The sequence below is a fragment of the Oryctolagus cuniculus genome, chromosome 11, assembly GCF_051225735.1.
Source record: "Oryctolagus cuniculus isolate XC-2025 breed Fujian yellow rabbit chromosome 11, ASM5122573v1, whole genome shotgun sequence".
NCBI lineage: Eukaryota > Metazoa > Chordata > Mammalia > Lagomorpha > Leporidae > Oryctolagus > Oryctolagus cuniculus.
In genome coordinates, this window is record NC_142877.1 from 38,727,990 (window position 1) to 38,741,755 (window position 13,766).

Genomic DNA, 13,766 nt, shown 5'->3' on the forward strand with positions numbered 1-13,766 from the left:
CCTGGCAATGGAGAAAATAGGCATTATAAAAACTCTAATTTGTGTCTCTAATTCCAACAAATTTAGTGGGTGTTCATTTGAAAGCACCCTGTGGATTAACATGGGTGTGTCAACCCCATGCGTGAAAGGCATATTGACTTGAACAGGATGTTCAGGGAAAAGCAGCTTTTGTCAATATCTTACTCATTCACTCTTAAATTAATAGTTACTCATTTATTTCTATAGACACAAGCATCACAAATCACTTAGTTTATAATAATAAATAGTGAGGTGTACCATTACAGTGGGATGAACCCAACCACTTGCCCAGAAGACCTCACAATTTGCAGTGATGTGGAGTCAGATGTGAAAGTCTTTAAAATTTCAAGAGAAAGAAACTCATGCATGCTTCTGGCTCATTGGGGAAACATATATATATTTATTATTTAATTAAAATATTAATTATTAATTAAATATTAATTAAAATATTAATTAAGAGAGAAACAGAAGGAGATCTCCCAAATGCCCACAAAAGTGGGGCTGGGCTGAAGCCAGGAGCTGGCATTAGCAGGAATTTGAAGTTGGGAGCAAAGCTGGGCCTTGCACCCAGGCAGTCTTATATGGATTATAAGTGGCAGACCTGGGACTCAAATCCAGATAGTCTGATTCTGGCCCACTCACTTAAGTGCCAGGCCATAAAAACATACTACTACACAATAATTTATATAATATGTCAGGGCTGGCGCTGTGGCACAGCAGGTGAGGCTGCCGCCTGCAGTGCCGGCATCCCTTGTGGGCACTGGTTTGAGTCCCGACTACTCCACTTCTGATCCAGCGCTCTACTATGGCCTGGGAAAGCAGTGAAAGATGGTCCAGGTCCTTGGACCCCCTGCACCCACATGGGAGACCAAGAGGAAGCTTCTGGCTCCTGGCTTCGGATCGACTCAGCTCCGGCCATTGTGGCCATCTGGGCCATCTGAACCGGTGGATGGAAGACCTCTCTCTCTCTCTGCCTCTGCCTCTCTGTAACTCTGCCTTTCAAATGAATAGATAAATCTTAAAAAAAAATTATATAACATTTCCCAAGTAGTATCTTAACTGGTATACCAAATGCTTGTCCATAGGGTAACACATAAAAAAGAATTTTATTACCATAGAATTCACATTTTTTAACTTACTTAGTAAAACTCCCAAATAAGTCAAATAAAAAATTTACTCCAGTTAGTGTTTTGACAATGCCCAGTATTCATTAATTAAGAAATCCATTGCATACCTAACTCACTTAGATTTAACTTCTGTTTGGTACATTTGAGTTTATTTTGCTTTGAATTAAATGATTCAAGGGGTTATGTAAACCAATCTACAGTTTTTTCTTAAAAATAAAAAATGCTTCCAACTAAAATGTCAGGTGTCCCTGAGTACTGCTCAATGTTCAGATGTTCAAAATAGTTTCTAAAATTCAAAGATGCAGAATTCTCCATAAATAAAGTAGTTTGTTGATGACAATTGTTCAATTGCACAATGCAGAAGTTTTTGAACCCCAAATCTTTGGGAGGCATCATAATTTTCTTTTACCAAGATAGAATATATTAATTAAAATGTAGTTTTAAAAATAATTTATTCTTGGTTTTCTTATTATAAATAAATGATGTTAATTAGAGGAAATTTTTGAACAGACAGAACTGAACAAATGAAGCTAAAAGAGAACCACAATCCCACTGCACAGAGAAAATCACTGATAATATTTTATATCCATTCTTCCAACATTTATAATGCATATTCATGTGTATATATACTTATAACAATTTATTTATATATTTATTTATTAGAGACAGAGAGAGCAAGCTCTTGTTCACTCCTCAAATGCCTACAACATCCAGGATGGGCCAGTTGAAGCCAGGAGCCCGGTCTCCCAAGTGGGTGGCAGGAACCCAACTACTTGAGCAAATACTGCTGCCACGGGGGTCTACATTAGCAGGAAACTAGAGTCAGGAGCTGGACCTGGGCCCTGCTATGTGGCACAGAAGGTTGAGCTGCCTCTGTGATGCCAGCATCCCATGTCAGAGTGAGTCCTGGCTACTCTGCTTCCCATCCAGCTCCCTGCTAATATATCTGGGAAAGCAACAGAAGATGACCCAAGTACCTGGGACTCTGCTAGCCATCTGGGAGACCCAAATGGACTTCAAGGTTCCAGGCAACATTGTGGCCATCTGGGGAGTGAACCAGCAGATGGAAGATCTCTTTCTATGTCTCTGTTGCTCTGCTTTCAAATAAATAAAATAAATCTTAAAAGAAAAAAAAAAAAAGGGAACTGGAGCCAGAATCAAATCCAGGTACTCTGATATGTGACGCAGGCATCTTTACTGCTAAGCTAAACACCCACCTGCATACTTTTAATTTAGGAAATTTTTACTCTGCATAATATTTTGTTTTCTGCTCTCTCTCTCTCTCTCTTTTTTTTTAATAGGCAGAGTAGACAGTGAGAGAGAGAGCCAGAGAGAAAGATCTTCCTTTTCCCGTTGGTTCACTCCCCAATGGCTGCTGCAGCCGGCGTGCTGCGGCTGGCACACCGTGCTGATCCGAAGCCGGGAGCCAGGTGCTTCTCCTGGTCTCCCATTGGGTGCAGGGCCCAAGCACTTGGGCCATCCTCCACTGCCTTCCCGGGCCACAGCAGAGAGCTGGCCTGGAAGAGGAGCAGCCGGGACAGAATCCAGCGCCCCAACTGGGACTAGAACCCGGGGTGCCCCGAAGGTGGAGGATTACCCTATTGAGCTGCGGTGCCGGCCTATTTTCTGCTTTCTTAACCCAACAATATGTTTCAAGCAGTATGCTATTATCTAAGATATTCTTCTAGTGTATTTTTTTAAAGATTTATTTATTTATTTGAGAGGTAGAGTTACAGAGAGAGAGGGAGAGACAGAGAAAAAGATCTTCCATCCACTGGTTCACTCCCCAAATGGCCGCAACAGCCAGAGCTAGACCCATCCGAAGCCAGGAGCCAGGAGCTTCTTCTGGGTCTCCCATGCTGGTGCAGGGGCCCAAGCACTCAGGCCATTTTCCACTGCTTTTCTAGGCTACAAGCAGAGAGCTGGATTGGAAGAGGAGCAGCTGGGACACGAACCTGTGCCCATATGGGATGCCAGTGCCGCAGGCAGAGGCTTAACCCACTACACCACAGCACTGGCCCCTCTTCTAGTGTATTTTTAATTGTTGCAGAGTGAATTACAATAAAGACTCATTAAATACTTATGTGTGCCAGTCTCCACTATTCCACTATCATTTAATCCTCATGGCAATTCTACAGCGCAATTAATCTTGTTAACGCCACTTTAAAGATGAACCGAGATGCACCACTGAAAGGCTGTCACTTCTCCAAATTCATATGACTTGTAAGTGACAAACCTGGAACTCCAATCAAAATAGTCTGATTCTAGCTCACTCTCTTAAGCACTAAGCCATACACTACAGAGTAATTTACATAACATGTCTATTTCATTTTTTTCCTGTAATAAATAAAGCTGTGTGAATACAAAGTATTTTTTTGGCCTCCTTGTATTTCTGATTATTTTATTTCATGAAAGATTATGACCATTTTAAAGAAGTGTGTTCTGCCCTGCCATATTTCAGAGGGCCATTTTAACTATAACTTTAGCCTGTACGTTCCAGAAATATCTTTATTCTGGTGTTTAAAACTTCAGCTTTCATACTCCAAAGGTGGTTATACCAGACAAATGAGAAATAAAAATGCTTTGTTCTATAATTACTTTTATTTTTGACAGGCCTATTTATAATTTAATTAATGGATGCAGCTTAGTCTTCAAGATCAAAACAATTTGTTATCTAGTAGGTCTAAATATATGTTTGAAACTCGTCTCCAAAGGTCAATTTTTAGCCATGTTTTGTCTTACTTTAGGATAGCTTTCCTAGTTCTAATCTTTAAATATTCATGGTTTCTTCCTCTTAAAAAGATCATCATATGTTCCTCGTATTCCATGTTAAAGCATTTCAGACAGGACCTTTAGAGTCCTGAGTCCCTCACTTGAATTAGTTGTACCTTTTAAACAAATTTATAGTCCTTAAAAATAAAAACATTTACTTATTTGAAAATCAAAGAGAGAGAGCATCTGCATCATCTGGTTCACTCTCCAAATGCCTGGAACAGCTGGGGCTGGTCTAGGCCTAAGCCAAGAGCCAGGAACTCCATCCAGATCTTTCATAATGGTGGCAGAACCCCACATACTAGGGCCATCTTTCAGTGCCTTTCCAGGCACATTAACAAGAAGCTGGATTGACAGTATAGGAGGGGCTGGCGCTGTGGTGTAGTGGATGCCACCTGCAGTGCTGGCATCCCATATGGGCACTGGTTCGAGTTCCAGCTGCTCCACTTCCAACCCAGCTCCCCGTTATGGTCTAGGAAAGCAGTAGAAGATGGCTCAAGTGTTTAGACCCCTGCACCGCTGTGGGAGACCAGAAGAAGCTCCTGGCTTCGGACTGGCGTGGCTCTGGCCATTGTGGCTATCTGGGGAGTAAACCAGCTGATGGAAGACCTCTCTCTCGCTCTCTCTTTCTCTATGCCTCTCTGCCTTTCAAATAAATAAATCTTTTAAAAAATATATATTAATTAAGGTAATGTTAACACCTGTAACAAATAAATCCCCAAATTTCAGTGGCTTACCACAATAGAATTTTATTTTTCCCTAATTCAATTTTCAACCATAGGCATTTCTTGTTGGTAGTAAATTTTCTTCATGAGATGACTGAGGGCTGCTCTAAGCTCCTTCCATCATGTGGTTCTGCAACCCTCTAGCCTCGGTGCCTTCAGATGCATTCATTTAGTGAAAGAGAAAAGAGACTAAGGAGAAGCTCCATCTACCTCTTAGGGGATTTACTCCAGAAAAGACCCCCTTCACTTCTACTGCCATGCTACTGTTGAGAACAAGTCATTTGGGTGCATAGGAAGGTGGAAAAATCTACATCCTGATAAGCAGGTGTACTCCAATACCATAGGCTAACTGATTAAGGATAGAATTTATTTATTTTTTTATTTTGACAGGCAGAGTGGACAGTGAGAGAGAGAGACAGAGAGAAAGGTTTTCCTTTGCCGTTGGTTCACCCTCCAATGGCCGCCGCGGCCAGCGCGCTGCGGCCAACACACCGCGCCGATCCGATGGCAGGAGCCAGGTGCTTCTCCTGGTCTCTAAGGATAGACTATTACAAATCTTTGGTGAAAAGAGCCATCTCTGCCAAGCATTTAAAGGGTAAAACTAGAACTGGAGACCTTGAGTAGCCTCCACAACAAGCCTGGGTGAGTGGAAAATCAAAACTGAACTAGGGTTTAGATGGAGGAAATGGCCAGGAGATGATGTACAACAGGTTTGGCTCATGATTAAATTTCTGAAGTACTTCTAAATCAATAGAAGTTGAAAGGGAGCTATATAACAACTTATAGGCTGAATGCTTACATTCCTGAAGTAGTTCAGGTCCTTTCCCAGTCCCTCCCCAGGTATTGCTTTGTTTCCCAAAACAATGATGCAGTCAGTTCTGGCCTGCAGTTTAAGTCAAGGAGCTCACTGAACTGACATGGTTCTCAGTGACACTCTCAGGATAACTCACCCTAGTAACAACTCATCACCTTGTAACAACTTCCTTTTCTAAAGACAGAGAGAGCATGACCCATATTTTTACATTGATTTACCAAGAGTTGATTTATACCTCACTTTCTTCTGCAGAAGTCTTAAATGAAGAACTTATAAAACATGGTTCCATATCATCTTCTTTGATTCTTAGAGAAATGGAAATTATATTACACTCATCCTGCTCCATAGTTTGCCTGAGGATTAACTAATAAAGAGGATACTGAAGAGCTTTGTTGAAGGAATGCTTAATTACTTGATGACAAATACTGGGGTGGCCTATTCTCCTAACCTCTTTGCTTTAATTGAAACAAGTTTTGGGCTTTTAATTGTCAGGATATCCATTTTAAGAATTAGAAAAGGCGATGCCTTCTTGTTAATTTGACTGTGACACAACAAGGTTAACAAATGTTGCCCCTGGACACTCTGTTATTTTTCTAATTGCTAAACAGAAGGAATTAGTAAAGACCAAGAGCAACAGTCCCTAATTAGCAAAACCTAAAATTCTCATATCCAGATCTGAGATTAAGAGCATTTTTAAATGTAAAGAATTTATGTAGGAAAAAAATGTGCTTGCAACTCGGAGACTTATCAAAATGGACTGACTGTCCCTGATGAAGTAGGAACCCTGGCAGAAGAGAACAGGAAGATGACCAGAGAGAAGTTCCAAAGTTGTGTTGTTGTTTTTTTTTTTTTTCTGAATGTATGAAATGGATGTTTTAATGACTGCTAGTGAACAAAATGCCTAGAAGACAGAAAGATGGTGACTCCAAGGAGGAACACTAACCTTTCTTACATAAGGGGTCAGCTGGGTGCTGGCAGGCTGTGTGTCCTTTCCTGCATTGACGGCCACGTGCCCTCTGAGGACGCCTCTTCCCACACCCAGGGACTCATGGCAGTGAGGATGCAGCTGTCAGGGGGCCCTAATCCTTCTTCCATCACGTGAGAGTGAGAACGCTAATGTGAATTTAACACATGGAATGGAGTCATTGTATCCTTTCTATAGACAATGCTTCTCTCACATTATTATGTTTTGCATGGGGAATGATGAATAAAAGCTTTAATCTTGTTGAAACCTTACTTAGCAGTTACTCAAATTCCCTTCTGATCTAAATAACAATCATTCCACACACTGTTTGACTACAAAGCCTTTCCACAAAGACTCACTCATTTTATCCTCAAAGGCCGGGGCAGGACAGATATCATTAGTTCTGTTTTACTGATGTGGATGACAGAGGGGTCATGGGGTGGCTAAGAAACACGCAAAGAATCATTCAATTCTGTCCAGTCCCATTCTCCCCCAGATTTTACAAACTCTTGTAGCTCATACCTGCTAAGAATGGGGAAAATGGACTGGGGATAACAAAAAAGATCAGCCAAAAGGTAGGCTACAAGAGAGAAGAGGATAGCAGGGACTTCCACCACGGGATCTTTAGTAACTGAATAAGAAGCCATAGGCTGCAGTGTGCACTATTAGCAATTTTCAGTAATTCTCAATTACTAGCACAACTGGAAGAGAGAAGAGAGCATAAAAAGCCAATGATTTCCACATTATTTGGCTCTTGAAATGCAGCCAGGAGGGGCCGGTGTTGTGGCATACCAGGTAAAGCTGCTGCCTGCAATGATGGCATCCCCTATGGGAGGTGGGGGAGGAGGAGAAGAAAGAAGGAGAAGAGGGAGGGGAAGAGGGTGGGAAGAGGAAGAGGAAATAGAAGAAGAGGAGGAGAGGAAGAAATGCAGCCAGGAATACAAACTTTTAAGAGAAACATTTTTGAGCACTAAGAATGACTCAAGCAGAGCCTATTCTATGCTTCCATCCCCACAAAACAGGAGACAGACAGGCTAGGGTAGAAATTTTGGTTCCACCATCGATAAGCACTGCAAACTGGACCCATGACTTCTCTGTACTGTGGTTTCCTGATGCATACACTGAGGACAATTATAGGGTTCACCTCATCTCCTAACAACATCTCATTATTGATATTTAATATACTTTTCTCGCCATTTCTGATCCCCGTGCTATCTTCTGCCTAATTATACTCAGTGTCAAAGGGATTTACCTAATATCACCCGTAGTGTTAACTTTTTCTTAATGAATCTTCTCAAGTCAAGTATAATCCTGAGAAAAAGGAGATCCATTCTCTTGGGCCTTTCTAGAGGGCCCAGGATAGTATCATGTACATAGTGGGTGTATCCAGTTCTTCCTTGTTACCAAGAGCTTGTGAAAATTTGAAAATGTGGAAATTTTAGTGGAAAAAAAGGCCTGGAGGTAGGGCCCACTGGAAAAAGTATGTGCTAGAAAAAGTAGAAACTTACGAATCAAGTTAGATTAGACTATCAGCCTTCTACTCATTAATTACATCTTTGGAAAAAATGCAGAAAACAATATCTACCTCATAGGGTTTATATCAGGGTAAGTAATACAGGTTTGGTTAAGTAGTATATGTTGGGACATAGGAGAGACTTCAACAGATGCTAAGTCTTTTCCTTCCTTCCTCTTCAGGGTTGTAGAATATTCAACCCATGAAATTATTCGGTCTGGCCCTGCTACGGCAACCATAGATGGATCTTGAAATTCAACACATCTGTACCAGGCTTTCAGTTGATAGCTTTGTATGTCTGTGAATGATGTTATAAATATCCAAGAGACCCTTGACAGGAAAAAGGTTCCCCACCCATGCTCTACATTGATGACATTAATGAAATTTAAAACATTTATAAATTTTCCCTTCCCACACAAGTTTGAACCACTACCAACACAATTACCTTTGTAATACCCAAGCCATGTTCATACATATAGGCCAGATTGAACATGGCTTGTGCACTGTGGTACTTGTCAGCTGCAATGCTGTAATGAGTGGCTGCTGTTTGATAGTCTTTCTTGGTCCCGTAGCCATAGTAATGGTAATCTCCAATTTTTACTCTAGCAAATGCATTACCTGATGGAAATATTTGAAAAAAAAAAAGGTCATAATTCAAATGATTCATGTATAGTTCCCTGTAAGTCAACTTAATGACCTTTAAAAGTTGTTTGTGTGTGTGTGTGTGTGTGTGTAGAAAAAAAAGCCACTCAGAATCCTAGAATCAGACTAGATGTACTTTATGGAATACAAAGTATAACAATGCTAGATAGCTGCCTTTACTGTGGGATAATACCTGTGATATAATACATACATTCTTAACAAAAATTAGAAATTCTACCTTTTAATTCCATTTTTTGAAGGTAGGTTAACTCTTGGAAAGTTGGACCACACCCTTGCCACTCTAAGATTTCATTCCTGAAGCTCTACTCTTCTGCATCACCAGTTTCTCCCTCTTTCCCAGATTAAGCCCATCAGTTATTCAAACATGTTCAGGTACTTCCACACACTCTTCAACCCAACCCACGACAGCTTAGCTTCTGGCAGCTCCCTTGAACCTATTTCCAAGGTGTTTGATGACATCTATTCACCAAATTCATTGGCTACTTCCTGTCCTCATCTTTTTGGACTTCTGAGAAGCATTGGAATATCTGGACCCACCTGCCCAAGCACAATCTTCACTTGACACCAATGGCATTGCATTCTTGTGATGTCCCTCTTACTTCATAGGCTTCTGATTTTTAAACTGTCTGACTCCTCTACACAGTTGCTACTTTAAAAAATATTTGTTTATTCATTTATTTATTTGCTCTCATCAGTTCTAAAGTTTGGAATGCCAAGGACTTGTTCCTAACTCCTTTTTCCCTTTTCATCTTTCTCTTCTCTCTCTCCTCCTCTATCACTCTCCTCCACCTCAAAGAGAACTTATCTGGTTCCATGGATAGTTTTATGCTAACTATTCCTGAATTTATATCTACTGTCCTATCTCTCCTTGAGACCCAGACTCTTATTTTATTTCTTTATTTGTATCTCAAACCTAAAATACTTAATGAGATTTCTTATCATCCTTTACTCCTTCCCTCAAATAAAATTCTCAGTTTCTTCCCTATTTCAACACTAGTACCACCATTATTCGTATAATAAATCTAGGGGAATTAATTCTCAGTTCTTTTTCTCTCACCTTCACTATCCATAAGCAAACTCCATTGGGTTTACCTCCAAGATTCATCTATCTTGACATCACCACCATCTAGTTCAAGCACAGAATATTAAATACCCTTAGATTTTCTTTTTACTATTTTAAATACCTTTGCTAAACTGTTTAATTAGTATTTGAAAGGCAGAGTAACAGAGAGGGAGAGACAGAACTTCCATCTTTTGGTCCATACCCCAAGTGACTACAACAGCCATAACCAGGTTGGATAGAAATCAGGAACCAGGAACTTCATCTAGGTCAACCACATGGGTGGCAGAAACCCAAGTGCTAGAGTCCTCATCTGCTGCCTTCCAGGATCAACATTAGCAGAAAGCTGGATCAGTAGTGGTGGAGGGGCTGGCATTGTGGCATAGTGTGTAAGGAAGAGGAGTGAGGAGGAGGATGAGGAGAAGGAGAACTGAATCCCAGGACTCTGATATGGGATGTGGGTATCATAAATGGTGGCTTAAACTGCTGTGTCATAATACCCACTCCATAAACTGCTCTATGTCTACTTTCCTTTTCTAAAGATTTAGTGGGGCCAGCACTGTGGAGTAGCATGTTAAAGCCCTGGCCTACAGTGCAGGCATCCCATATGGGTGCTGGTTGGAGTCCTGATTGCTCCACTTCTGACCCAGCTCCCTGCTGATGTACCTGGGAAAGCAGTGGAGGATGGCCCAAATCCACGGGTCCCTGACTCATGTGGGAGACATGGAAGAAGCTCCTGGCTCCTGGCTTTGGATTGGCTCAGCTCCAGCCATTTTGGCCATTTGGGGAGTGAACCAGCGGGTGTAAGACCTCTCTCTCTCTCTGTCTCTCTCTCTACAGAGAGAGAGGGAGAGACAGAAAGAAACAAAGAGATAGAGAGAGGTCTTCCATTTGTTGGTTCACTTCCCAAATGGCCACAACCACTGGGGCTGGGCCAGGCTGAAGCCAAGATTCAAGAGCTTCTTTTGGGTCTCCCACATGGGTGGCAGGGACCCAAATACTTGGGCCATCTTCTGCTGCTTTCCCAGACCAGGAGCTGGATTGGAAGAGAAGTGGTAGAGACTTGAATCAGTGCTCATATGGGATGCTGTTGCTGCAGGCAGTGGTTCAACATGCTGTGACACAACGCTGGCCCTGTATGTCTATTTTTCAATGCATCTTCCACCTAATAGCCAGGGTGATAATTTTAAAATGTCAAATCAAATCCCATTGTTGCCCTGTATAAAATCCCCCAATGGTTTCACTTTGCACTTGGAATAAAATCCAGACTCTTTTCCTGATCTACAAGTCATGCTAATCTGTGTCCTGTCTCTTCAACTAACCTCATTGTATGTTGCTTTCTCTCTCTCTCTTTTTTTTTTTTTTTTTTTTGACAGGCAGAGTGGAGAGGCAGAGTGGAGAGTGAGAGAGAGAGACAGAGAGAAAGATCTTCCTTTGGCCATTGGTTCACCCCCCAGCCGGGGCTGCACCGATCGGAAGTCAGGAGCCAGGTACTTCTCCTGGTCTCCCATGCGGGTGCAGGGCCCAAAGACCTGGGCCATCCTCCACTGCCTTCCTGGGCCACAGCAGAGAGCTGGCCTGGAAGAGGGGCAACCGGGACAGAATCCGGCGCCCCGACCGGGACTAGAACCCAGTATCCCGGCGCCGCAAGGTGGAGGATTAGCCTATTGAGCCACGGCGCCGGCCAGTATGTTGCTTTCTTATTTTGTCAGTTATCTCCTAGAGGTCTTGTCTAACTATGTTATCTAAAGTATCTCCTCATCCCCCATGCTGATAGTCCTCTATTCCATCTCCATCTTATTACATATCCCTATTATCTTGTTTGCTGACTAGTGTATTTTCTCTCTTCCCCATGATGGCTCCATGAGCTCCTTAGGAGCTGCAATTAGGAAAAGAACTTTGAGGTTCTTAATCATTTATATAGTCCAAAAGCTAACATGGTACTTGATAAATATTTATGGAATGAATGGATAGATATAGTAGGAAACTTGGGAAAATGCTTTCCCATGATGTTACATAATTTAGAACATTACTTTTTAACAAACATGGATATGTCAAGTAGGAAGTCATGAGATGTTTTAAAAATGAGATTTCAGTCTTTAGAGGGCACTTAGAATTACCTCTAAGGAGCTCCTTGGATCTGCAGTTCCATTCACTAGGAGAATGATGGTTGAAAAGATAAGAGGACATTCATGAACTCATTCATCTCTACTCTAGCCAACCCTGCTAGCACAGTTTAGCCTTACTTAGAAAAAACAGAAAGTACCTAGTGAGGTATGGTCTGAAGTGTATCATTAAGTGATACAGGACTCCTTTCAAAATTTTCTCCCAATTTGGGCTAAGTTCATCGCTTATATTCCTATGGGATTTATTTCTCTAGATACTGAAGTTCTTATAATCTTTTAGAATCTCATATTAAAACGCAGATACTTCTTTTTTTGACAGGCAGAGTGGACAGTGAGAGAGAGAGACAGAGAGAAAGGTCTTCCTTTGCCGTTGGTTCACCCTCCAATGGCCGCTGCGGCCAGCGCACCGCGCTGATCCGATGGCAGGAGCCAGGTGCTTCTCCTGGTCTCCCATGGGGTGCAGGGCCCAGGTTCTTGGGCCATCCCCCACTGCACTCCCTGGCCACAGCAGAGAGCTGGCCTGGAAGAGGGGCAACTGGGACAGAATCCGGCACCCCGACCAGAACTAGAACCCGGTGTGCCGGCGCCGCAAGGCAGAGGATTAGCCTAGTGAGCCGCGGCACTGGCCTTCTGTGCATTTTCAAGCTTTACAAGCTATAAGCAGAATCCTTGAAGTCTCTAAGATGGAAAGCAGTGAACAAGCTGGTTCGTGTGAGGATTCAGTTCTAGCCTAATGAGGAGGACTGGCTGTGGGGCAGGTGGGGATTCTGACAGGCTCCCTAGGGGATCAATTTACAGGGAAGAGATTTGTATTTCAATTCACAGTCATGGTGTGGTGAATGACTCCTGACCATTCAGCACCCTCTTCACAGCAGCAGCTTCTAAAAGGAGCATGACAGTGAATAACTGGAAAATTTCATTATTAGATTTCCTAATCCCAAGTGAGCCACTCAGTAGCCCTATCTTTGGGGATACTAATGCTTAACCTCTCTGGTGACACATAATTATTTTTAGTGGCCTGACTTTTTTATATTGGGGAATTCTGTTTAATATTAAAATCCTCTCATTTTATGTCTCTTTCCCTCAGTGTAATTTCTACACCATTTCCTGGCTTGGAATAAACCCGCTTTTGTTGCAGTTGAGCTGATTTTCCATGGCTTAGAGATTGCTGGCATTGTTTCCTCACTCCAAATAAGGTCTTTATTGCATTTTAGAAAACATAGACCTTTGTAAAGGGAATTTCTCACTAAAATCACATTGATGGGTTGCTGCTGCATTACCAGCTCTGCTGGATCTCAGAAGGCACCACTGCAACTATTTCCCCTGCCACATATTAGCATCAGATGAGAATCATTTTTTATCCTATTCACTTCCTGGGAAGAGGGATGATTTGGCCTCATCATGAGATGATTTTAAGAAACCTAATTGGAAACAAAATTGCTTTCTTATTGCAAGAGAGTTCCTCATATATCCAAATGCCAACTGTGACAGCTTTGCAATATCTCTCTGCTTTTAATAATATAATTTTAGGGGAAAAATAGAAAAAGACACAGTTACTCAAATGCCATCTTCCATTGCTTTCCCCACCAATGCTGTTTTATATTCATCACACGTGATCCCAATAAGCAGGGCATGAAAATTCCAAAAAAGGGAGAGAGTATTGTCATTTATCTTGTTTGTTTTTGATTTTAACACTCTAATATTTACATACAAACATAAAGTTTGTGGTATTCACCAATGTGATTTTCAAAAGAGAAATAAAGTGAGTCTTAGATACATAAATAATTCTCCTATGGGGCGGCCATATAGTGGAGTAGTTAGCCAACATACTTCATCTTAGGTAAATGATAAATGAAATCAATCTTCAGCTCCTGCTGACTGGTCAGGCAAGGATTTTAGGTCTAAAGCATGGTGTTTGCATTGTTTGGGATTGTTCACATTCCATATCAGAGCGCCTATTCCAGCTACTCTATGCTTCTGATCT

The 13,766-nt window shown here is 41.7% G+C and overlaps 1 protein-coding gene across 2 annotated transcripts in view; it reads right to left on the reverse strand.

Annotated features, from left to right (window-relative positions):
• The window catches only part of SEL1L2 (SEL1L2 adaptor subunit of SYVN1 ubiquitin ligase), a 70,875-nt gene that overhangs the window by 2,386 nt on the left and 54,723 nt on the right, over positions 1–13,766 (reverse strand). For both annotated transcript variants that reach the window (XM_008256367.5, XM_051846208.3), the window contains exon 15: positions 8,379–8,551. In XM_008256367.5, the coding sequence (XP_008254589.3) occupies positions 8,379–8,551 (173 nt within the window). The remainder of the gene's footprint in view (positions 1–8,378; positions 8,552–13,766) is intronic.